This window comes from Epinephelus moara, chromosome 21, assembly GCF_006386435.1.
Source record: "Epinephelus moara isolate mb chromosome 21, YSFRI_EMoa_1.0, whole genome shotgun sequence".
Lineage (NCBI taxonomy): Eukaryota > Metazoa > Chordata > Actinopteri > Perciformes > Serranidae > Epinephelus > Epinephelus moara.
Window position 1 is genome coordinate 14,359,373 of NC_065526.1, and position 24,895 is coordinate 14,384,267.

At 41.4% G+C, this 24,895-nt stretch overlaps 2 protein-coding genes across 7 annotated transcripts in view; both read right to left on the reverse strand.

Annotated features, from left to right (window-relative positions):
• Positions 1 to 173: 173 nt before the first annotated feature.
• rab3aa (RAB3A, member RAS oncogene family, a) lies at positions 174 to 13,097 on the reverse strand. Its single transcript, XM_050075011.1, has 5 exons — positions 12,985 to 13,097; positions 10,725 to 10,949; positions 8,241 to 8,359; positions 6,108 to 6,232; positions 174 to 3,394 (listed from the first exon to the last, which is right to left on the reverse strand). The coding sequence occupies exons 2-5, from the start codon at positions 10,947 to 10,949 to the stop codon at positions 3,204 to 3,206; spliced, it is 660 nt and encodes a 219-aa protein (XP_049930968.1). The 5' UTR covers positions 12,985 to 13,097; the 3' UTR covers positions 174 to 3,203.
• Positions 13,098 to 14,990: 1,893 nt separating this feature from the next.
• Positions 14,991 to 24,895, reverse strand: part of pde4ca (phosphodiesterase 4C, cAMP-specific a) — a 66,663-nt gene continuing 56,758 nt past the window's right edge. For 5 of the 6 annotated variants that reach the window (XM_050032651.1, XM_050032646.1, XM_050032647.1 and 2 more), the window contains 9 exons: positions 22,724 to 22,817; positions 21,129 to 21,301; positions 20,940 to 21,038; positions 20,588 to 20,752; positions 20,347 to 20,446; positions 20,018 to 20,172; positions 19,806 to 19,928; positions 18,650 to 18,832; positions 14,991 to 18,513 (listed from right to left, as the gene is read on the reverse strand). In XM_050032651.1, coding sequence (XP_049888608.1) covers positions 18,028 to 18,513; positions 18,650 to 18,832; positions 19,806 to 19,928; positions 20,018 to 20,172; positions 20,347 to 20,446; positions 20,588 to 20,752; positions 20,940 to 21,038; positions 21,129 to 21,301; positions 22,724 to 22,817 — 1,578 coding nt within the window. In that variant the 3' untranslated portion in view covers positions 14,991 to 18,027. Of the gene's footprint in view, positions 18,514 to 18,649; positions 18,833 to 19,805; positions 19,929 to 20,017; positions 20,173 to 20,346; positions 20,447 to 20,587; positions 20,753 to 20,939; positions 21,039 to 21,128; positions 21,302 to 22,723; positions 22,818 to 23,460; positions 24,191 to 24,895 lie in introns of those variants that run through there. The other variant, XM_050032652.1, reaches the window with a different exon arrangement.

Here is a 24,895-nt window from a genome sequence, read left to right on the forward strand (position 1 = left end):
TGCAGTAGAGAGGCTGAACCAAACCATAGATGGTCAAACAACTCTGAGGGTAGAAAACAAGACATTATTGCAGTTTGATGCCCTCTGCTGGGCACAACTTAATCTAAACAACTCATGAGCACTTCTTGTAAATCACTGACTTTCTGGGAACAAATGTTGAACCAACGCACAACTCCAGCTTTTAGAATTTGTTTATTGATTCCTCATTTTAGCAAATCTGGCATTACAGAATTACAGCACAATTCACACAACTAATACCCAACGGGCAGAAAATTCCTATTTACAAGAGTTATTTATTTATGACAGGGGAGGGAGAAAGAAGAGGAGTCGAACAGGATCGATACGTGTTCCTAAGTCACCGGCAAGTTTACAGCTGTAGCAAAACACAATAAATAAAGTAACAAAAATCAGGTCAAAAGTGAACCGATGCAGTAAGAATTGCTATTTTAATGAAGTGTTCAGAGTATTCAGTTTACTTTCAGAACATTTTCCCTTTTTGAAGCTACTGCACAGAGCAGGGAAACACACAAATTTGTTAGTGCAAGTCTCACAAATGTCTAACAAGCTCTCTTTTTGGCTCTAGGTGTGTTGTCAAGGTCTCTTTGGAAGGAAAAAATATTAAGACTGCCTTTATAGAAACTGTACATTCACGCACACCCACTTACAGTATTACAAACCTTCAGCAAGGGTTTGTGCGGCGCTCATTTTTGGGTGTGGACAGAAAGAAACTGCTATTGCTCTGTGAGAACAGTCTGCTTTTACACTACCAAGTCTTCAAAGTTACATAACCGATATCAAAAGACAAACAAACTTCCCACCAAAGCTGCGTGGACATGATAAGAGATTCTTTCACTGGAATGTTTCAACGTTCCTCTTGGGGAAGCGTCTTAAGCTTTATATTCACTGTAAACACAGATACATTTAAAAGCTGGGAGAGATTTCAGCAATTTGAATACTAGTGAACATATCTTTAAAAAGTAGAGCGCAGATCGCAATGCAAAATCTAGGAAGAAACATCTTCAAATAAATACAGTTATAAATAATACAAAATAAATACGTTTTATTTTGGAATAACTTAAGTGTTTTTCCGTATGCCTTGCATGACTTACAGAAGGGTTTGTACCGTATACACGAGCAGACAGATCCCTAACCTTAGCATTAGAGAGAAAAAAAACTCACAATTTGACATTCAACATGCTTAAAAACATCATGTTCCCCCAGAAAGTAAAGATGAGAAGATCATCCACCATGACATAAGAGACTATCTGAAGCTGATGGAGAGGTCTGTGGTGCACCAGTGCTCACACTCAATCACATGCCTTTCTAGTGAGTGCATGTTGCACATTGTATGCAGGGAATGGAAGTTAATACAATGAGAAGGGGCCGTGGGCTTAACACGTGAAACCTTTGGCCCCTATGGTACCTCCGAGTACTGAAACAGCAGGACGGACAGACAGAACAGCTCATACAAATCCAGTCAACCACAATCAGTTAAAAACATCAACAACATGCACCTCTCACTAAAGCACAGGTAGGAATCCCGATATTCTAAATCATTATTATTGTATGTTAATTATATATGTATATATTACATATGTATTTTTAAATCTGTATCTGTTGACTTTTAAACATTTATACACTCTTCTCCGTGTGGTGAGAGACATCCTTTATCCTTTAATTCTGTCTTAAAAAACAGTAACAAAAAAGTAAAAAAAGAAAAAATCTTACATCGAGCAACCTCCAGAGGCTACGCAGCTCCTTACACTGAGACCGACAAAGCGACTGATGCTGCCATCTAATTTCACTAAAAGAAATGTAAAAAATCTGGGAAGGGGCCAAAAATAAATAATAATAACAACAATGACTTGACGAGCACACTGATATGCATGACTTTTGCTATTCTTACGACAAACAAACTTTCAAATGACCCAAACTCAGACCATAATTAACTGCAGAGACTCAATCACAGCACTGGAAAGAACCAGTGATTTCACATGCTCAAAACCACATCCAACCAACTCAAAAAAAAAAACAAAAACAAACAAACAAACAAAAAACCCAGCAACTCTATCCACAGCAACCAACATATATTTTTAAATGGGACTTAAAGTAAAACAGATGCAACTGATTTGTATCTGTTTAGGTTTGAGGCGTTAGTGCTGAGTGGGGCCTGGGATTGGACGGTCCACAGCCTTTGATAGTAAAACACGACTGCGAGGAATGATGGAGTCTCAGGCCACGTCCACACTGACACGTTTTCATTTTAAAAGAAATGAGAAATGATCTCCATACGCACAAGCGTTTTAACAGAAATAATCTCTGTCCATACTTGCCGCACTTGCCGATCTTAACAGGAAGAAGATTGTCTACTCTGTGGTTGGTTTCTCTGCTTGGGCCGACAACAAGGTGGAACTGCTACGCAAAGTAACATGAGTATAAGGTGGTCAAGGCTGTGGGAAACGGATTGGGAGTCTTGCAAAGCTAATACGGTGACAAATTACAGCGGTACCGTTTGGGAGCATTATCTATCACCGGAGGAAGCCATGGCGATTGGAAAGGTGTGCCCACACAAGACGGATGAAATCACAAAAGGTACGTGGACTCAGCAATGTTTTGGCTGTGGCTGATAAGAGCCAATCAGGAAGTGCGTGTGGGTGTCTGCGTCATCATTTCCAAAAGTCTCTGTATCTGCCTGTCCAGACTAAAACGCAACTTCTGAGTTTTCAAACTAAAACGGGGTCAGAGGCGTTTTCAAAAGTCTCCGCTTCAGGGCTTCCAAACACTGGAGCACTGTGGACGCTAGGCGATATAAATCTAAAATGAAAACCTATTAGTGTGGATGTCGCATCAGCTTTCACTAACCGTTTATAATTCCGTAAAGATACAGTATAATATGTGTGTTTGTGTAAAAGCGTACAAACACGAAACAAAGACCAGTTGGGATTGATTGTAAATGTTCTTCACCCCTCTGACTAAGTTAGCACGTTCACATAATCTCTGTAGTACTGAAATGAACAATGACATCACTGAAAACTCCAAATCATGTGGGCGATGCTCTTGGTGTAGTGAGAGGGGTGGAGAATCTCAGCAGCCAGGATGTGTGTCTCTGTATGGCAGTGTTTGTGTGTAATGCAAGTGTGCATGAGAAAGAAAAAGAAAGTGTGTGGATTTTAGGACAGCAGATTGTGTGTGTGTGGTCGTGTTTAGCAAGCACAATCCTGGTGGGACCTCTGAGGCTGCTCGTTGAGCTGTGGCCCCTGTTTACTGCCGGTGACAGTCGGGTCGTTGTTGTCCAGACTCTCCGACATCCTCTCGCAGATGATGTCCACCAGCCGCTCGAAGGTCTGCTTCACGTTAATGTTGTCTTTAGCGCTTGCCTCGAAGTGCTCAAAACCTGCCAGGAGGGGCGACAGAGACAGAGAGAGGCTCATGGTTACGCTTATTCTCCTGCTGTGAAGATTACCCAGTTAATCTACTTATCTCGTTATGTCAGGACACATTAAGGCTACAGTAAGACAGGCAGCTCAAACCTCAATCATTTTCCCCTCCTTATCAGATTTGTGTAAGTTTTTATAGATTAAATCTGTCTTTTCAGATCATACCTTAAGGGAATTAAGTATTTTTCAACCTGGACTCTATTTTCCCATGTTTTGTGTCTCACTGACGAACGGAGACAATAATTTTAAAACAGGCACAGTATTAAGAGAGAGCAAATTACGTATGTAACCCAGGTCGCTAAAAGTTAGTCATAACATTAAATAAAAAAAGATGATAATAAATAGATGATGACATAAAACAGCAGTTCAGTTCATATTTAATTTTCTTTAAAAGAGAATAAATAGGAGTTAAAAATATATATATATAAAATAGTACACTGTGGTTCAATAAATTACAGAATAAAAGATTTAAAATCTTTATAACAAGGATATTATTTCGTAAAATTATGTGAAATGCGGTTATTTCCGCCTTTTTGCAGATGCTGGGTGACATTTTTTTAGTGAAATTTTCCTTTATCTAGTGGCTCATGCGACTTCCGCATGGCAACAAGGGAGTAGATGCAGCCAGCCAATCAGGAATCTGCGTTATTGCGTAGTTAACGAGCTAGACCATGGGGATGTTACCTCTCTCCTTCTTTCTTTTTCTTAGGCGACTATACTAAAACGATATTATTCTTTTCTTTTTCTTTATTAATTGTGCGGATTACCATCTAATGTAACACGGTGTTACAGTGGTTAGCATTGACGCCTCACAGCAGGAGGATTCCTGGTTCAACCATGGGGTGGGGGAGCCCCTCTGTGCTCTCCCCATGTCAGCGTGGGTTTTCCCTGGGTACTCCAGTTTCCTCGAACCATTAGGTTAAGTGGTGACCTTTAAATTGCCCGTTGGCATGTCTATATGTCAACCCTGTGATAGTCTGGCAACCTGTCCAGGGTGTACGCCGCCTGTCGCCCAATGTCAGCTGGTATAGGCCCCAGCCACCCGTGACCCCCACAGGGATAAGCAGTTACAGAAAATGAATGCATGAATTACCATCTTACTGACATTTGTATATGGATTACATGAATATAAAATTATGGAACAGACAGCTTCGGTATTTCCTTAACTTCATTGACTGTTTAAAAATACATACAGCAGTTTCATTACGGAGGCATTATGCTACTGTATGCGTCTGGGCATTACCAAACTGCTTTGCATGGGTGGCTTCAACCACAGGTGCTTTCCCTGCGCACGCTTGCTCTCTGTCTGCATCAGTGGCAGCCATAAGCTTTGAGAAGACTTCGCTTTTCATTGAGAGAAAATGACTTTCTGTTTCCCGTAATGATTTCAGAGTGCACGCAGCACCAGCCTCAGGAGCTGGAAGCAGAGGAGTCAGCACGCGGAGGAGTAGTATAGAAATAAAGTTTAAAAAATGAAATAAATTTACCATAGTTTTTTTCCCATGTTGACATGTATGAAAAGAGCCAAGATGAGCACTGTCAGCTGGCGACTTGATTACTATAAGTGAGACATTTAAACATTTGTATAGGGTTGATTCTGTCCCAAGCTTTTTGATCACCGTGATCACTACATGCAGTTTCTACTATTTAAGTGTCTGACAACATTTTGGAAACAATCTGTACAAAGACATATACATAGACTTATTGTGTGAAACAAAGTCTCGATAAAGAAAAAGTCTCACTCTGAAATCTTGCAAGAGGTGACTCACTGCAGGAAGACGGCAGTTGAAATCTTAGTGAGAGTTGGAGAGAGGAGTGGCGGAAAGAGTTTGTTGTGTTGGAGCTCAGAAGGTTTAGTGTTATCTAAAAGATTTTCAGTGTCACAGCTGAATATTTAATTCATTTTGACAATGTGAAAAAGTGTGTGACTTCAAAACAAGACCTCCTTAGGCAAGACTTAATTAAACAAATAATAAAACCACGGATCAGCGAAAGGTAAAGATAAACTTTTTTTTCCTATCATTGTCAAAAGCAAGCATGTCTAGTACACTGACAGTGCACACTGCAGCCCATTTTGGGCTGCAGCGCTCTCTCTCAATACAGAACCAATTTCAAAAACTGTTGTCTCCATTAATCACTTAAACATGAAAACATGGTAAACCGGGGTCCAGGTTGAAAAACACCTACGTTTGGTAAGAAATGAGGTCTATTTAAAATCAAATTACAGGCCAAGCGGCATGTTTTTCATGTTACATGTCACATTCCAACAGGAAGAGCAGAAAGTAACACTTAGCTTGTCTAAAAATAAACAGACCTCTGTTGAAGATGTTGCCAGTTAAGACTCATCGTAATATGGCTGTCTTTAATTTGCAATTACTTCAGCCTGAATTGTTGTAACATCAGTTTCGAACATGGTGAGACTATGTAATATAGTGAGCTGTCTACAGAAAGAAAGGGACGTTAAATTAGCACAGAAAGTCCACACATAACCCAAACATTGTGAATTTCACTAATGTTTAGATGCATAATTTACACATCATCGCCCCCTCTTTGGGGGAACTTTATGACTCATATACAAATTTCATTAATGCTCCCAGGAGAGAAGAGGAGAAATAGATAAAAAACAACAGACACACGGCATCTAGTTTCCACTCTGATCAGCTGACTTACCCAGCTGTTCTGCCAGCTGCCGGCCCCTGTCTGTGGCCACCATTCGTTCATCCTCCATGTCACACTTGTTCCCCACCAAGAGGACCTGGGCATTATCCCACGAGTAGGTCTTGATCTGGGTCGACCTGTTAACAGACACAGTACAGGGCGCTGAGTTATATCGTCTGACTGAATCTCACAGGCATCCTTTATTTGTAAGATGCTAAAGCAGATTTTAGGAAGAACTGCTGATTTAATGCTCCAACAGTCTGCTTGTGTGTGTGTCTACTGGTCTCTCCCGTTCTGTTTAGACGCAAATACGTGACAAATATGTGAAACAAGTCGGCTACATCACTTAGAAACACAATCATAAACAGCATTGATATTAGGCTATTCATAATAACTACTGGATGATGTCATTCTGTTGGCTTCATTACACCATGACCTCCAGCATGCACTGGGGTAGTTTGCAGCCGAGTGTGAAACAGTCGGGATGAGAGTCAGCACCTCCAAATCTGAGGCCATGGTTCTCTGCTGGAAAACAACAGATTGCCCCTTCCAGTTACTACCCCAAGCGAGGGAGTTCAAGTATGTTGGGGTCTTGTTCACGAGTCAGGAGTGTGAGATGGCGTCTGCAGTGATGTGGGCGCTGTGCCGTCATGGTGAAGAGGGAGCTGAGCCTGAAGGCAAAGCTTTCCATTTACTGGTCCATCTACGTCCCAACCCTCACCTATGGTCATGAGCTCTGGGTAGTGAGCGAAAGAATGACATTGCGGATACAAACGGCTAAAATAAGTTTCCTCCGTGGGGTGGCTGGGCTCAGCCTTAGAGATAGGGTGAGGAGCTCGGACATCTGGAGGGAGCTCAGAGTAGAGCCGCTGCTCCTTCATGTTGAAACAGGTCAGTTGAGGTGGTTCGGGCATCTGATCAGGATGCGTCCTGGACACCTCCCATTTCGGCCACATCCAACTGGTAGGAGGCCTCGGGGCAGACCCAGAACATGCTGGAGGGATTACATGTCTCATCTGGCCTGGGAATGCCTTGGGCTCCCCCAGGAGGAGCTGGTAAGCATTGCTGGGGAGAGGGGCATCTGGAATGCTTTGCTCGGCCTGCTGCCCCCCTGCAACCGGACTTTGGATAAGTGGTTAAAAATGGATGGATGGGTGGACAATGTAAAAATTGCGGGAGGTGGAACTCCAGGAGAACAGCAGGGAGAGGGGCAGGAAAATCAAAAAGGTAGGCAAGGATTTATATCATATATAATATATGCTTTATAGTGTTTTTGACAGATTATCAGTGTGTCTTCTCCCCAGATTTGCTCATGGCTCCAAAGACAATAAACCGGCAGATCGCAAGCTGAACATGACAAACAGAAACAGGAGGGGAAGAGCGAGGGGAGATTGTCCACTAGTTAATCAATCGCAGATGGTGTCCCTCAGTCAGATGGATAAAAGAATAAAAATAAAAACACAAAAATGGGTTGCCAAATAAACTTTGGCGTCTATTTATATACGTCGGGGGCCCACCCAAGTATAGTCTATATGTGGGAAACACTGCACATGCTTCATCTGCATTTTGCTGATGAGAAAAAAGAATTCATCTTTTTACAGCAGTCATTCCTACTGGTTAAAATCAGTTTTCAATCACCAACTTCATTTTGAGAGGTGGTAAAATGGCAAAGTAAGTAGTAATAGCTTCACAAGAGTAAGAATGGCAACATAACCCAAGCCATCGGAGAGGTTTCTATCTAAACCACTAATTTGGGTAAGAAAACAAAAGTGAATGTTAAATTTACACAAAACTATTCGAGGTAAACTTCTCCGCAATTTAGATCCAACTTTGACCTACATTACTTCCAGTTGTTGTGCAAACATACAGTCTGACAAAGCAAAATGGTGATTTAAACAGACATCATTAGTGCTTTTATGTGTCTTTTCACATGCAAACAAATGTTACAAAATCATATTAGGCGCTGACTACACCTGGTTGCCGAATTCGCTATGTGTGTAGTCCCAGCAAACAAACCCACATCTCAAAATTTTAGCTGGTGGGTCACAAATAACTGAAGCAGAATGAAATCTTAAGACATATTTTTGTAGGTTCTTAAATTTGCATCTTCATACACACAGATATGCACACTCAAGTGTCCCTCACCAGTCTTGAACCGCGTTGAAGGACTCCTCGTTGGTGATGTCATACATGAGGATGAAGCCCATGGCTCCCCTGTAGTAAGCTGTGGTGATTGTCCTGTAGCGCTCCTGGCCAGCAGTGTCCTACACAAACACAAACATTTTTAATTTAGGATTATTTTTGAGCATATACATCTCAGTCAAAGCAGGATAGGTTTATAATGAAAACATACTCAAAATAAAATCCGTCTGCACACTCATGGTCTCATGGACATGACAAAGTTTCCATGCTCTTGCTCAAGTTGTGGTCTACACACCATCATGTGTACATAGGATTAAATAAGCATTAGAAACAAAACAGCAGTGCGTGGGTATATGTCTTTTTGTGCAGATCATTATCACCCAGCACCTGCGAAGGATTTATGACTGCACGTGCCTCCTGATGATTGCGGAGGCGTAACATTACGCCAAACTCCCATGAGCATTAGCTATTCCTCTGGTGTCCTGTGTTATAAGCAATTGGTCCCAGGGTCAGGCTTTATGGCTTATGTTAATTACACTTCAAGGGTATTGCCATTACACAGCAGATGAAGTGATTCAGGGGACAGCAGAGGCCAGGTGGTAATCATTAGAGATACATGATAATAGGGGCCGCTTCAGTCACAGATGTGACGGGGCAGCAGCATCAAAAACAGGCAATTTGCTTTAATTCTGATTAATCAAATGTAGTTTTTTTTGCAGGCTTGTTGAATTTTAAGTACTGTAGAGCTGAAACGATTAGTTGATTAATGTATTGGTGGATTGAAATAAATCTAATCTGAAAATCTTGATAATAGATCGACTAATTTTAAAGTACAAATGTCATAAACGATCAGAACACAAGGAAAGAGAGACGACTGGTTGTTCTGTTTACTCAAAAGTAGATCAGGCATGTGTCAGGTGCTCTTGGAAAATGGGATAAACAGGAAGGCAGTTTATTAACGAGGAAGGAAATACTTAAAAGTTTTTATAGCGGTGGCTAAATCATTAAAAGAGCCAACATGTTTTGACCACTTAAGGTCTTCCTCAGAGCTTCTCCATTGTGAGGATTTGCTGCGTTTTAATGTTCTGTCACTGTAAACTGAATATTTTTGGGTTTTAGACTGATGATCAGACAAAACATTTGAAGACATAGACTATGGGATACTGGAATGGACTTTATTTGAGACTAAATGATTATTTGAAAAAATAATCAGCAGATTTATCACTTATAAAAATAATCATTTTGCACAGTTAAATACTATAACATGGATGCTACTGCTGTTTATATTTCAGTATACTGTTCATAGAGATGACTGTTTCAACACTGGGCCACAAAACAGTTCTACCATTAAAAAAGCGGACATTGAAGGGGACCTATTGTGCTTTTCCGTATTTTGTTTCTTACATATTGTGATAAAATGAAGAAGATTCACATTAAACGAGGCAAATAATGAGGTAAACATATGTAGAAGTAATCCCTGTGAGCAGAAATCTCAGGTTTCAGATCGTTCTCAATACTGTTTACGATGTTGTTTTTTCTACTCCGGCTACAGTATGACATCATCGTGTGCCGGATTTCTTTAACTGGTTATCTGCTCCAGGCACGCTCCTGCAATTATCTCTATTCCATAACCTACATTGCTACATGAAGCTTGATGTTAACATCGGGGAAACGTGTAACCTTGGTTGCCGATGTTGCACATTTCTCCCAGATTTCAGATCAGAATCCTGCTGGAACATGTCTGGCTGTGTTTAGAAGCTTTTATTAGTGATTTTTCACGGTAAAAAGTGCTAATATTCTCCATTACAGTCATTCCCTGGCTGCAATGACGGTGCAGAGACACCAAGATGTGAAGACCCAGAATCAGAGCAGACAGGGCTTTTATGAGAGGGGGGCTTAAGAGATGGAGCTTCTCAAACAGAGGGTGAATACAAATGTTCCAGCACAGACAGGATGAGGAAAATAAAGTGTTTTTGACCATTAAATGATGTAAAAATGTTCTAGTAGAAACCTCAAATGTAACTATGAAGCTAAAAATGAACATAATAGGTCCTTTTTAAAAGGAGAGCAGTAGTACAGTCTGCATTTTCTTAGTTTAGAGCTACTCAGCTAATTATATTCGGAGCCTATTTTAGGCTGAGTGTGTGCTGTGTAACTGATTATGGAACGAAACATAAACATGAGATTAGATTCTGTAGTAACTATGTAATATCGGCATAGAAGTCTTCACCAGTTACACCCTAATCTCTTCAGTGGTACCTGAGTCTAGACAGCTCAGAGGCACAAAACAAAAGGCAGGAAAAAGCAAAGCCAGGTGAGTTTTTAATTCCTTCTCACAACCCTTCAGGAGTCCAAAGTAAAGTGACAGCTGCTGAAAAGCAATTATCATGGCACCTGTGATTAACTGGCTCCCCCAAAACAAATTTTCACATTTTTCTTGTCAGCCTCACCCAGCCCATGTCTGCATGCACGTGTTCGGTTGCTCACCCATATCTGCAGCTTTATCCTCTTGTCGTTCCTGTAGATTGTCTTCACCTTGAAGTCGATGCCCACTGTGCTGACAAAGGCTGGTGTGAATGAGTCGTCTGCGTAGCGGAAAAGGAAGGACGTCTTTCCTACGCTGCTGTTGCCAATGATGAGGATTTTAAACATGTAATCAAAGTTCTGGTCCGTGGACTCCTTCTGTCCGTATGTGGCATTTGCAGACGCCATCTATGCAAGGATTGAGATCACATATTAATCAGTTACAAGGAAAAAGCTTGAGAAACAGAATGTAATGACAGAATCACCTTTGAACACCACAAACGACAGTCACAAAAATAATGAGTGTTGGATCAAAGCCTCTCTGACAGTGTCTCCAAAACTGAACATTATATGAATCTACAAAGGCAGAGCTGTTGTATTTGATTCCATCAGATTTTTCAGACCTGTACTCATGACATGGTCTCCACTCCCTGTAGTTACAGTGTCATACACAATTTCACTGCCACTGGCTGAAACATTTCATATTTGGTGCAGATAAATGATAAAAAAGAACGAGGAAAAAAGTGCCTATTTGCCACTTTATAAAATGTTCCTGTTTGTGTTTGGGACACGTGGCAGATCCCCACACCTTTGTTGACTGGTTTGCATATCGTTGTGTTATCCTACTTAATTTGTTTCAGTCGGTCTACATAGTACGCACATTTAAGAAACATGTAAGCCCTTCAGAGGGGAAACTATGAACATTGAGATGAGCAAAATGAACCCCTGATAGCACCAGAGACATCCTATGAAGCTATTTTTAGATTTTAACAGCGGATACAGGTATCATTTGGCTGAGATATGCAGTAATGTCAACATGTCTGAACCACAGAGACCTTAAACGTGTAGACAAAATGTTATTCAAAAAGCATAATGCAACAATTCTAGCATTATGTCAACAATTAAAAGTTGTAGAAGAAGTCTGAAAAAGAAAGACAAAACAGATATCGAATTTACAAAGTTGCCAGACTATTCCTGGTTGGTTTGCTCTTCTATTATGCTATTTTAATATCTTTTTGTTGAGACGTGTTAAAGATCTCTGAGGTTCAGACATGCTGACATTACTGTATATCTCAGGCAAAGAATACCTGTATCAGCTGTGTCAATCTGAAAGTAGCTTCAGAGGATGTCAATGGGTGGTGTCAGGGGTTTACCTTGCCTATCTATCTATGAAACACACCACAACCGACAGACCACATCTGTATTAATGCACAGATCAATTACATCATTCTCAGTCTTCAGACAGACCACAGGAAAAGCACCTGAAACCATATGGCAGGGTGAAACAGCCGCAGATATAAACCATTTAACCCATGACGGGGTTAAATAATGTCAGCATGAGGCCAGACAGCACTCCCAAACAGTCACCTGATTTTATCTGGGAATAAAATGATGCAGCCGTTTTGCTGAGAGGCTGTGTCAATACAGCTAGCCAATACCAACACACAGCCTTAAGTGTTTCCACTTAATGTCAATACTAGCTGGACAAGGAATGCACACCTCCGCCCCAAGCAAAGATAAGAGGACGGAAGTGCCAGAGCTTAGCAGGCTAAGCATCAGCTAAACTGACTATCCCATCCCATCCAGGAGAGCAGCTGAGCGCTACGCTAGCCAGCTAATTATGAATGAACATATGGTTGGGCAGAATTTGCCTTGTAGTAAATTAGATACACGCAGAAAAACCGGCAGCGACTGTAGTGCTCTCTGACTGTCTCTGACCACAACATGCTCCTTATTAAAACGGCCTGAACCGACCACCTCCTTATCCAGAGCGGGGCTTATCTGCCGTTAGCTTGCTACTGAATATGTAGCTAGCTGAAATTGACAGTCTGCTTCACGTTAGCTTGAGAAAAAACCCGAAAATACGGCACGAGGCGTTTTGTCATTCATTACTTACCACCTTAAATAAAGATGAAACGACTGTTAAAGAGATTAAAGCATTACAGATACAAACGCAGCTTTTATCGTTGGAAAAACGCGTCCAATTAAGCTAGCATCGCTACCTTTAATGCTAACACAGCAGACCGTTACCAGTATTTAAAAGTGGCAGCAGGAGCTAGCTAAGCATCCCAGCTATGTCAAATGAAGGTTACTCTTCCTTATTTATGACTCATTTTTCAGTCTAAATCCAGGATGTGACAAGCGACAAACAATCCGCGTGTTATCCGCTATACCTGTTGGACCTAACGCGGCCCAGCGGTGAGAAATAAGCGCAGGGTTTTACCGTGAAATGTGTGTTTTATCCTCCGCTTCGCAGCAGCAGCGCCTAGCCCCAGTGCCCAGCTTTGCACCTGCAGTAGCTCGTGCGCCTCTTGATTGACAGCCCCGGCATAAGCGGGTACAAACAGAGTGTAAGGATGATTGACAGGACGATCGGCCAATCAGGGAAGAGGATCCGTCCCTTCATTCAGACAGAGCCCCGCCCCCACTGAGTCAGAGTTTATGTAGAGGTTTTAACTCAGTTTTATTGCTAAAAAAATAAGAAGTTAATGTAGTTTTCGGTGAGTAAATGTTATAATACCACAGAAAAAATATTAAAAAATATTACTGAGTTATAAGCAGCAAAACATAATATCAAAAGTTAATTTAACCTTTCAATTTGAACTTTTTTATTGTGCTATTATTTTTACAAATCCTAAAAAAGAACGGTGTCTGTATTAGATTTGTAAATGCACTAATTATCTTCATATTGCATTTGTATCTTGCCAATAATTTCTTTATTTGTCTATTTTTACTAATGATTTGCACAAACTGACTCCTCTCAGGATATCAAAAGTAAAGATACTCATATTGAAGAAAGCTATATCACTGACATTTTAATGATTGATTAATCAAAAATCATGGGTGGATTAGAAGACAATCGGCCCCTGGATGCAGACATGTAAAAGGCCCCACCACTTCTCCTGCACAGGAGCAAGATGCAAAGACTTTGTGTTGGCTTTGCCTCTTTTCCTTGTTTTTGTTTTGTGTATCTGTCCGCATCGTTTTGTGTGTCTTTGTGATATTTCCCTATGTCCTTGTACTTGTTTTGGGTTTTTTTTTGGTGATAGATTTGGTCCTTTTGTGTCTCATTGTAGTTGTTCTATGTCTCTTTGTAGTGTCTTTGCATCGCTTTGAGGTCACTTTGTGTTTCTTTGATGTATATTTGTGTCTTTTTTAGGATCATTTTTGTCTCTTTATGGTATATTTGTGTCTTTCTGTTTTATTGTAGTTATTCTGTGTCTCTCTGTAGTTTCTTTGCATGTCTTGGATGTCGTTTTGTGTCTCATTAAAGGTCAATATGTGTTTTTTGGGGGTATATTTGTGTCTTTTTTGTTGTTTTGTGTCTCTTTGCAGTTCCTTTGCATCACTTTGTGTTTTTTGTGTGTGTCTTTGTGGTAGGTACATGTTAATTTGAATGAAATTTTGGAGGTGGAGGCTTGTTATATGGATGTTTTTTAATCTTTGGATTGTTAAATCTCTAAACAGTGCATTAAAGTTCATGAACTCATTATGTGTTTTGTACGTACCCAAAACTGTCAAATACATTTAGTGGAGTAAAGTAGATTTACCTCAGAACTTTAGTGAAGTGGAAGTATAAAGTAGGACAAAATGGAAATAGTGCTTTGGTATATGCATGTATATATTCAATACACATTTTAAACACCTTGTTTTACCTCACTAATATCTTATCATTATATTATTATTGGTCCATTCTGTGATGTTGTTTTAATCATTTCCTCAAGCACTTTGTAACATCTGTTTGAAAACTGCTATAGAAATGAAATCATATTTACTATTATCATACAAACTATAGTGCCTCAAACGTATACTTAAGTACAGTACTAAAGTAAATGTCCTTAGTTACTTTTCTGCTGATGAACATGCAGTATTATCTTCTGATTTCCTCTGAAGTAGCATTAAGATTATTAAAAGCTTTATCATCTTATTCCACACTGTCTGACATCATCATATATTTATATTGTGTACAGTATTGTTAATCTTTATTAAAGCTATAAGATATTAGCACTAGTGAAACACTCAAATAAAAGGTCTCAGTTTTCTTTTATGGCTGTAGCTTTTGCATATTTTATACACCTGGCTCCAAAATTCAGCCTGGATATTTCTTCTTTAGAAACCAGCATTTAAAAATGAAGTTTGATGACAGGTTGTATAGTATGACTTTGTAATGTCTGACCCCCTGTGAGGAATTAATAAAGTCTCATATTAAAAACACAGAACAAGACATCAAAGAGTGAAGAGTTTTTCCTTTATTGGCAAGGCATACAGTTCTAGCTGGAGAGAGGGCTAACACACCCGCAGTTAAACAGCAGAGTTTGGATTGTCAAAGCTGCAGAGTCTTAGTTCATGACCCATATTCATGAAATCTCTAAAAACAGAAATACTGATCTAGGATGACTTGAGGCAGTGTGACTATATTATCTTCACTATGAATCAAAGAAGTCTCAGATCAGCACGCATACTGTGAGATCCTTCATGAATACATGATCTGACCAGATCAGTGGAAACAGAGGAAGATGGGAGATGAGAGATGTTTCTGACGGAAATCTGTCGCTAAACTATTTTTATACCGAGAAAACATGGAAGTGAGTATTTTTGCTTATGTATAATGTTATTTGCAGACATAAAGAAATGAAACGAGAAGGGAAACAAAGCTGAGTAATAGTTGAAATCTGTCCTGTGCGACTTTGTCACACGTCGAGCTACACATAAGTACTAGACCTCAGACTAAAAAAAGTCTACTGTTCCATCGTTTCTGACAGATAATATAGAAATAATAAATAAACTGTACATGAAGCATTGTGAGGAAAATGTACAAAATCAAATAATTAGTGACACGCAGAGAGACAGACTGAATCTTCGCATGTTGTGCTGGTTAGGCTGCTGTTAAATAGTCCTTAGTGTTGAAGGCATCCTTGAGTGTTGGTCTGGTTGGTGCGGTTTATGGCTACGGAAAGGATTGCACATGTTTTACTCCAGCATGTCAGCAGACACATCTATGACCAGAAAATACAGTTTGAAAATAAGGCGTCAAAAAAAAAAAAATCTGTTCACACATTAAAACATGATTTACTCTGTTTCATGGTAATAAAACAAAACAAGTTTCTCCACAGGCTAAATTTCTTAAGTTCTCTATATAATCTTCTTCAAATCCTGCAGCCAATGTCATGCATTTCAACAAAACACATCTTGTTTGTACAGTCAATTATAAAAAGAACAAAAAAATAACAACTTCAGTCCCTCCAACATCCGACCTTTAAGAGCTGTAGTGGTGCAGCCCGTGCAATTCAACTCAACCACCAGGCCGTTTGCCAACAGAAAAACAGTGAAACAGTCACGTTATACATGTTCAACTGTACTGGAAGTGCAGAACTGTAAAAGTACCGTACAAAGTGCTTTGGTTTCTTCTTAGCAAATACATCAAAACCCACTCATTCACTCACGCACAACAACGCACAACACATCACCTTTTTTGTTTAAGACAATATCAGTTTCAGTTACTGTTTGAACAGGAGTTAGATAAAAAAGGAGCAGAGACACTAGGGTCAGATTGGCACACGGGGTGCTACAATCAACCAACTTTATCAGTCACTGATGGAAAGTAGCCAGTGGCAAAATGGAAATTACAGTACGGGTTGTGTCATGCTTGCTTGGCACTTGTTTTGTCATTGACTATGTCCCTGTGAAGAGCGAAGTATTGATCAGTGAGAGAAAAAAGGATGAAAAAAAATTCTGGCACAGGAAACTGTCTCCTGGATTATTTTTTTTTTTTTACAGTTACAATGATGCTAACATCCTTCTTTACAACCCTATGCCTCTAACACACTGCCCTTATCAGTCTAGTTATTTATGCAAATGGATGCTACCAAAGAGTACGTATGTATTAATGGATTTGAATGGATAGTTTAATGCATTCATAGCTGTACTGTAGTGTTTAGTTTTGCATGATGCCTGTGCTGGTTGCTTGACAGCCACTGACAAACTGTTCTGCAGTCATTGTGTTCATGTTGTGGCTCGAGCCCTTAAAAACCACGATGAGGGCCAGCCATGAACCAACCTGTAAAGTGCTAAACTTGAAGGCAAACTGATAACAATTGGTGCCAAATATAAAGAACGCAAAAAATAGTGACTTTAAATTTAGAAAAAAAAAATCAAAAGAGCAACAAAACTGAAACATAACTGATATTTCGGGCACTCCTAGAGTTAATTTGAATGTATTTTCCATAAAGGCCTATGCAAAAAACTTGCAAATTATCTGCCTCCGATGCCAGAGCTTCAGTTCCTCTTGTCACCACTGGGAGGCACCATGTGCACAGCCCACAATGCTTTGGATGCAACTCCTCGACTGTATACCACTACACTGACCCTGGCTCAGTTTTGTCGCTGACAATATCATAGTTTAGGATTATAAAAATGGAAAGCCTGCAACAACAGAGCATCTGAAAATAATATGTACTACCAGCCACTTCATTATAATCATATTCCTTACAAGATTACTGCTTGCTGAGCACAATTAAATGGGCTGTGCAACACCAGCTGCAAGGAGTGCTACAATAACAACGATAGAGTCACTCAAAAAGTCTGCTACATTTAAGCTTTCCTGCATAAAATCATGCATAGCTCCTTTCTGCCTTTAATTAGCTTACACTGCTCTGAAGTCTGCTTTTAACTGTGTCTTCATTTTCACTGCATATGGACCTAAATAACAGACAACAAAATAAACAAACAAAACTAAAAAGGCAGGCAAAACAGCATTGTCCCTGTAAATCGCAAGTTTGGCAAGATGTCTCACAAGACGTTGTCCTGCTTTCACGCTCATTCATCACTTCCTCGCTTTCTTCACAAAAGAGGAAGACAGTTCTGTCATTTGTTGTAGTAGACCTTGGGTTGGCTGGTAAAGGGGAAGTTTGTTTTTAAACTTCTCATTGTCTCTGCAGAACTTCATCCACAGTATTTCTGACAGAAAGACACAGAACACAAAGGACCGGTCAGAAACTTGGTTTCCTGTCCTCTATTAGAAGTGACTCAGTCTATCTGTCTCTCTCCAGTGCAAGTGACTGCTGTGTAAAACTGCAGACTTTCTTAACACCCCCCCACACCCACTCGCACTCCCACAGTCCCCACCCCAGAGGCTTGCTGTCACCCTGTCCGCAGAAACCAGAGGTGTTTGGTTGGAGTGGGAGAAAGGGAGTGACAGAGGATGAGGCACCGAAATCAAGAATAATAAACAAAAAAAGGCCAAAAGAAACTAAACTTTTGACTGGTGCTATATTCCAAGTCTGAAGCGTGGCACCCCAGAGACGTCTTCCTGCTCTGTCTCTCTGTCTTCTGCCATATCTTTATCAGAGTCTAAAGAAAACGTCCTGCCCGATTCAGTAGTGAGCCTTTTGGTGAGCATGTGAGTCGTAGCAGCAGAATCAGTTCTGGAGAATTCAGATCCCCTACTGCCACTGTAGCCCTCCTCTTCCTCAGGTGGACTCTCCGTATCCGACTCTCCTTCTTCCTCCAAAGTCAGCTCAAACTGGAACTTGTCGGCTGAGATGGAGCCGCTGCCTCCGCCGAGTGCTGTGGATTCCCCGGCATGGGCTCCCTCCTCCTGACCCTCTGGGTGTGGTGAGGGGCTGTGGGGGATCATGCTCTGGTACCACTCTCTGTTATCCTCCAGTGTGTCCAGGATCTCCTGAGCATCTGGGTGGACAAGGTCGGCCCACGTCTCCCACAGAGGATGAACAATGTAGTCAATGAAACCCACCTAAAGAAGAGAGGCATACAGTGTTAAGAAAGACATTTCTCTTTGTCTTTGAGTCCTTCTTTTTCTCTACATTTCAGTTTCACACTTGATGTACAGTTGAGTTTATTAACTAGGTACTGCTGCTTTCAATCTGTACCTGGTTCTTCTCTATTGAGGCGTTATGTTTGTCACACATGGGGCTGATCTCCATGCCCTTGTCTCTCTCCCTGTCCCCCTGGGTGAAAAACTCCACCATGATGCGGTCTGTCCACTGCCGGTACAGCTCCAGAGGCTTGGTGGGGTTGCTCAGATCTGCGCAGTGCACCATGTTCTGAAGAACCTGCAGTGACCAAAAAAGTTTGCGTATTAATCTTCCACTTTTTTTTTAGTTGTTTTGCTCCACCTTGAACTAGAATACCTCAGCAGTCCCCATACTAAGAGGTTGACTTGAAGCAGCATGAATTGATTTTTGGCCACTTTGGCACAGCATAAAAAGCTGTAAACACCTAATAAATTGGTGGTTGAAGTCGTGTTTTTGGCCTTGTGACTGATGTAAGTCCAATTTTCACTCTTCTTTTAGCTCTGTTCAGGTTTCAATCAACTCCAGAGGAAAAAATGCGGCTCTTTAGCTTCAGCGTTGACCAGCTAGTTGTAGTTTTTTCTGCCATTCGGTGCTAACTAGTTAGAGTCAAGCTAAAAACACCTGCCTCCTGGAAACATGGTTGATTAGAGCAGGCAGACTGAACCAAAACAGTAAAGCTGGAGGCTGTAAAACCAAAACAATGAGCTGAAAGATGCTAAAATGCTCTGTATTAGAGTGCCTTGGTAGTCAAAGCGTGCATCTACTGCTAGCTCACCTAGCACCACTGAGCTAACATTACAGCTCAGCCAAGGAGGATGCCATTAATGTTTACATCTTGCGCTGTCATGAGCATGAGCCTCTCGTACAGGAGTAGACGCACACTTCCTTCTGAGTGGTGATACTGTTGGCAGGTGTAGTTTGGTAGAAAGAAAATACTTCCTAAGTGAAACTGCTCACAACAAGGTCTGTGGATTATCTTGAGAAACCTGATCATGATTTCTAGAAAGAGACATTGCTGTTGAGTTTTTACAAATGTATTTTTTTGGCGCCATCTAATTCCATTATACTGGAGAGAAGGCAACTGTCTCTAACACTCGGCAACTTATACTAAAAGAGTCTAGATTTATAAAAAGGACTACAGGTAAGAGGAAAAATACGTAATTTTGATTTGGGGGTGAAGTGTACTTTGATTGCAGCTCTAACAATGAATAAGTGGCAATGTGGTTCTCACCTGAATGCGGTCTGAGTAGTTGTCCAGCAGCAGGACTCCTAGACTGGTGACTTTCTTTGTCTCCACCATGGTTTTCAAGTCTGCCAGTAGGTTCATGTGTTTAGACATATCTGTAGCCAGCACCTGTAGATTAAGCATTCAGACTTAAAAAATGATTTGAAGAAAACACAGCCTTAAATTTCAGACATAAGGCTTCCACTGAGGTGTCTTACCATATCAATGACCATTTTGCGCAGCGACTGCCTCTGCTTTTTGCTGAGGTTCTGAAAGATGTCACAGTTATCCTCCTGCAGAAGCTTAAAGCCAACAGCGAGGTGGTGATTCTCCAGCACCGAAGAGTCATTGTACATCAGGGCCAACTCTGAGTCTGAGGGCAAAAAAAAGCATTAAAAAAAGTTCACAGACAGCACTGTAAACCTTCTGAATGGGAAACAAATTAATGCAGAAACACAAATCTACAAAGACATGTGTCCACACACAGTTAAATACACTGAGCACCCACACACGTTCACATAATCCCCGTGAAGCTCTGCAAACTCACTGGTGTTGATGAGAAACTGATTGGAAACGCCAGGGTGATCCACATCATGGATGGCGCTTGCAAAGAGAGCGGCGAGGATCTCCAGGTCAGTAAACACAGCCTTGGGTGACACAAGAAGGCAAGGGACTGTCAATATGTGCGTGTGGGTGTCCTCAACATGACAGGGCATGTACAGATCCAATTGTTTTGGTTTAATAGTAATAAAATTTGCTCTTAGTCTTGGATGTATAAGGGTATCTACCTCTAGAGCAGGTGTGGACAGTAAGACATGTGTGGACTGGACGACGTCTGCAGCATGAATGTTGTTGTGGTAGGCCACGTCGGCATGGTAATGATCCTCCAAAGTCATCATGAAGGTAATGAAAGTGTCCGCTGGAATCTTAAAGGACTTCATCAGCTCACGTTCCTAAAGGAGACAACAAGAGGACACTGGGTCAGTCGAGGTGAAGCTCAGTCATTTATTAATATTCCTTTGTTGGGTCATTGTTTCATTCATTTACTTGGCTTAGTCATTCATGTACTGTACCAAATGTTTGAGGTTACACAAAGACCATACTGTGTTTGAGAAAGTACAATATGTAGGAATGTGCTACCTGGAAGATGGTGTACATGGTGACTGTCAGTGGGCGATTCCCAGAATACTCGGAGACCTTGAAAATGTCAATACCCCATCTGTTTATATCCTCCAGTTCCTGCCGGCAGACAATTGAGAGCAAATTAAAAACAATGCCGAATTATTTGAATAGAGATTTTTTTGTGAAGTGTTGAATTAGTCCTCATACCTTTCCTAAGAGTCCTTCCTGGCTGGCGTTGACCCCAAAGCGAGGGATGGTGGAGGGGGCGAGGCTGGGGCTGTGCGTGGGCTTCTTCACACCGCTGATCTGGGACATGGGCCGCTTCTTCTTGTCCTTCTCCTTGTTGGGTGGGGACATGATGTCCATGTCATGTTGCTTCTCTGTCAGATGAAGACAGACAAAATATTAACACCACAGTCTCTTAGCGATCACATACGCAACACTACACTTTAAAGGGGAACACCACCTAAACTACAGAGGACCTACTATGCTAATTTTCAGTCTCATATTTGTATTTTGAACATGTTTACATGCTTTAATGTTCAAAAAACACTTTATTTTCCTCACGCTGTCTCTGCTAGAGCACCTGTATTCACCCTCTGTCTGAAACACTGTTTGAGCGCCTGTTTCTTTAAGCCCCTCCCCCAAAAAATCCCAGTCTGCTCTGATTGGTCAGTGCCTCTGGGTCCTCATATCTCAGCATTTCTGCATCGTCATTACATCCAGAGAATAAAAAAAAATCACTAATGAAGCCTCTAAACACAACAGGACATGTACCAGGAATCGGATGGCAACCAAGATTACACGATTCCCTGATGTTAGCATGTAGCTACATGTACGTTAGCAGTATACTTGCAGCCGTGGAATGACTGTAACGGAAAATAGCAGCACTTCCTGTCATGAAAAACCATCTATAAAAGCTTCTAAGTACAACCAGACATGTTCCAGCAGGAATATGATCTGAAATCTAGAAGAAATTAACAACACAAGCAATCAAGATTACATGTTTCCCTGATGTTAGCACGTAGCTACATGTAACAGTGTAGGCTACGTAATGTAACACTTGCAGTGGCGTGCCTGGAGCAATTGACTATAAAAAGAAACCTGACGTCATACTGGAGCTGGAGTAACAACAACAAAAAAAAAAAACTGTTGGAGAAGGAGTGATGAGAACGGTTTCCTGAGGTTTTTGCTCACAGGGATTACATTTACATATATGTTTACCTCATTATTAGAAACTTTGGCCACATTTAATTTGAACATCCTTCATTGTAACATTATATACAAGTCTCAAAATACGGAAAAGCATAGTAGGTCCCCATAGCTTAAGATGGTTCAATAGATTCAACCAATTTTTGTGAACATGAGCTACTCTCTTGCAAAGCCAGAAATCAGAGATGTAAGTCTCAAACTTGTGATGTCATCAAGTATAAAGTCTGGTGCTGCTCAATAGACAATGAATGGGAGCCAAAGAATGTTTGTTTTCTCTTTCACACCCACATGAGCTTTATTTGTACCCATTTACTCATAATATTCCCCAGGGTGCACTTAGTGTCACCTATATCTTTCCCAATTCATTGTCTACGGAGCAGCTCCAGACTTTATACTTGATGACGTCACACATTGTAGCACTCGAGTCTTTGGATTTGGAAGAAAACTGTTCATGTTAACTTATATTTTTGGACTGTCTTAGACCATAGGAATAACAGTAGGTGCAGTTCCCCTTTAGCAATAACATGTTATTTATATGATGCATACATTTACGCACAGGTTGTGGATTATACAAAGAGAAAGTGTTTTACCGAGGAAGGTGTTAGCGATGAACTCAGACACCTGGTTCCCTGAACGGCTCGTTTCTGACAGCTGAGTGAGCTCTCGGTTCAGCATCCTCTTGAACTGAGGACAAACACACACAAGCATCCATGAGTTTGATCACACACACACATACAAAACAGTCCGACTAGGGCAGCTCAAGCATCTGTCTTTTTTTCTGCAAACCAACAATATCACATGAGGAGGAAATGTCTTTTAAGAAATGTAAACTTCTGTATACAGTGTCATTACTTGAGACAGACTGAGTTGAATGTGAGTACAGATGCCACAAAGCAAGTCTCAACTCTTGATTCATCTCTGCTTGCGATCACTTGGAGAAATTTGTCTTAACACTGACAATCCTTAACCATTCATAAATACACCCATGATGAGTACACCAGCAACACCTAGATTCTCTCTCTGAAGCATTCACATGCACTACATGTGCTTGTGTGTGCGTCTCACGTCACACAGTGCAGAAGCCAATGATTGGACGCAGAAACATGCATGGCTGATTTTACGAGCAGTAGTGTGCCCTGTTCCCGAACACACTCATGCATGAGGAACATGTATATGAAATACAAAAATCTACACATCGAATTGAAGTGTCCAGATCAGTCTTAGAGAAACTGTCACATCTCAACCACCGGTTGTTCACAAATCGAGCAACATGTGAGCAGCCTCATGCCCTCCCACCTGCTCCATCCTCTCGCCTCTCCTCTCTTACCTGAATGAACATCCACGACACAGAGATGGAATAGCTCACTTCTGGCATTTCAGCGCAAAGTCAAGCATGGGAGCAAAAATAAAACTGAGTGAGAGAGCAGAGCTTTCTGGTCGTCCTCCGGCACTGCCTGTTCGACAGACAGCAGGGACACTTTGTGCTCCTGTACTGCTTGCCTGAGCAAAATCCAAAGCGAGCAGACAGTCCGCTGGTTAGTGCTGTGGAGGCTTTGATCACTACGAGCTGAACAGGCGGATATAACAAAAAAATATCTCAGAGATCCATGGAAGAACAAGAGCGTGGAAGCATAGCTGTGGGAATGCTGTGGGATGCGAGGATGCAAGTCGGAGAAGCCACACTCCCTTGCTCCCCCTGACTCTCCCTCATTCACTCAGTTACTGCCTGCTCCCATATGTGTGTAAACAGAGGGAGAACGAGGTACTCTAATCCCCGCCTCCTTCCAAAAATGCCTAAGAATAGCAGCCTATCAGGCACCTGCTGCAGTAGAGGCTGGGAGAGGCAGAGGGCCCTCATTGGTGGGGGGACGTACAAAGTGGGCAGGGACAAGTGTGCTGGAGGCGGAGGTAGTGAGACACACCATGTGCACCAAGTTTGAAGAAGATATGAAGGAAAAGCTTTGAATGGATGGAAGGGGGGATTTCATGATTTCATTCATATTGCCAAAAATAAAAAACTGTACACTGCGTACCACAAGGATGTGAGTACATCGGCCATTTTCACGATTGAATGATTGCGGGCAGAAGATAACAAAGTATTTTGGGCACAGAAATGCCCTCAAAGCAGGCTGCCATAGCATGATGAGAGTGTTTGAAATGTCAGGTAGTGTTGTTAATCTTTTTAAATTTGGTAACCCAAATTTTATCTCTTCATCAGAGACACTGTCAAGAGTCATTAGAGATCTATTTTGAATGAAACTGCTCCATCAGTTCGTCCACTCTGGGATCAAATGTGCCTGTCTTGTTTGTTCCAGAGTGCCAGCATGAATAATTCTTCCCCACTGACTGAAGCTGCTCATTGACTGATCTGCAGCTATGGGGGGTGGGGGGGTTTGCCTCCCACGAAGCTCCGGCCTCCGCCACGTGAGCGAGTGGCGTGTGTAATGGTATATGTATCCAAGCAGGCAACGTATGTGATGGGGGCAAGGCGGGAGATGTACATGTATATGATGGAAGGAAGTGTGTGTGTGTGTGTGTGTGTGTGTGTGTGTGTGTGTGTGTGGTGAGCATGTGCAGGTTGCATGGGCGGGCTAATCGTGGAATCACACGAGTGCCGGGCTCCAGTCTGAGGAGAGGGATACATGGAGGAAGAGTGTATGAAGGGGGGGATGCCGTTTCATCTCCAGCTCCCACTACCTCATTCACATTTTTCTGCACATGAGTGGGGGGAAGGGAGTGTCTGTGTGAGACCATCCTGCTCA

Coding starts and splice junctions, on each gene's coding strand:
- rab3aa (XM_050075011.1), bottom strand. CDS start 10,949: ATGGCGTCTGCAAATGCCACATACGGACAGAAGGAGTCCACGGACCAG. Junction 8,360..10,724: donor GGATAAAGCTGCAGATATGG/GTGAGCAACCGA, acceptor GTGTTTGTGTAG/GACACTGCTGGCCAGGAGCG. Junction 3,395..6,107: donor GCAGCTGGCAGAACAGCTGG/GTAAGTCAGCTG, acceptor CCCTCCTGGCAG/GTTTTGAGCACTTCGAGGCA.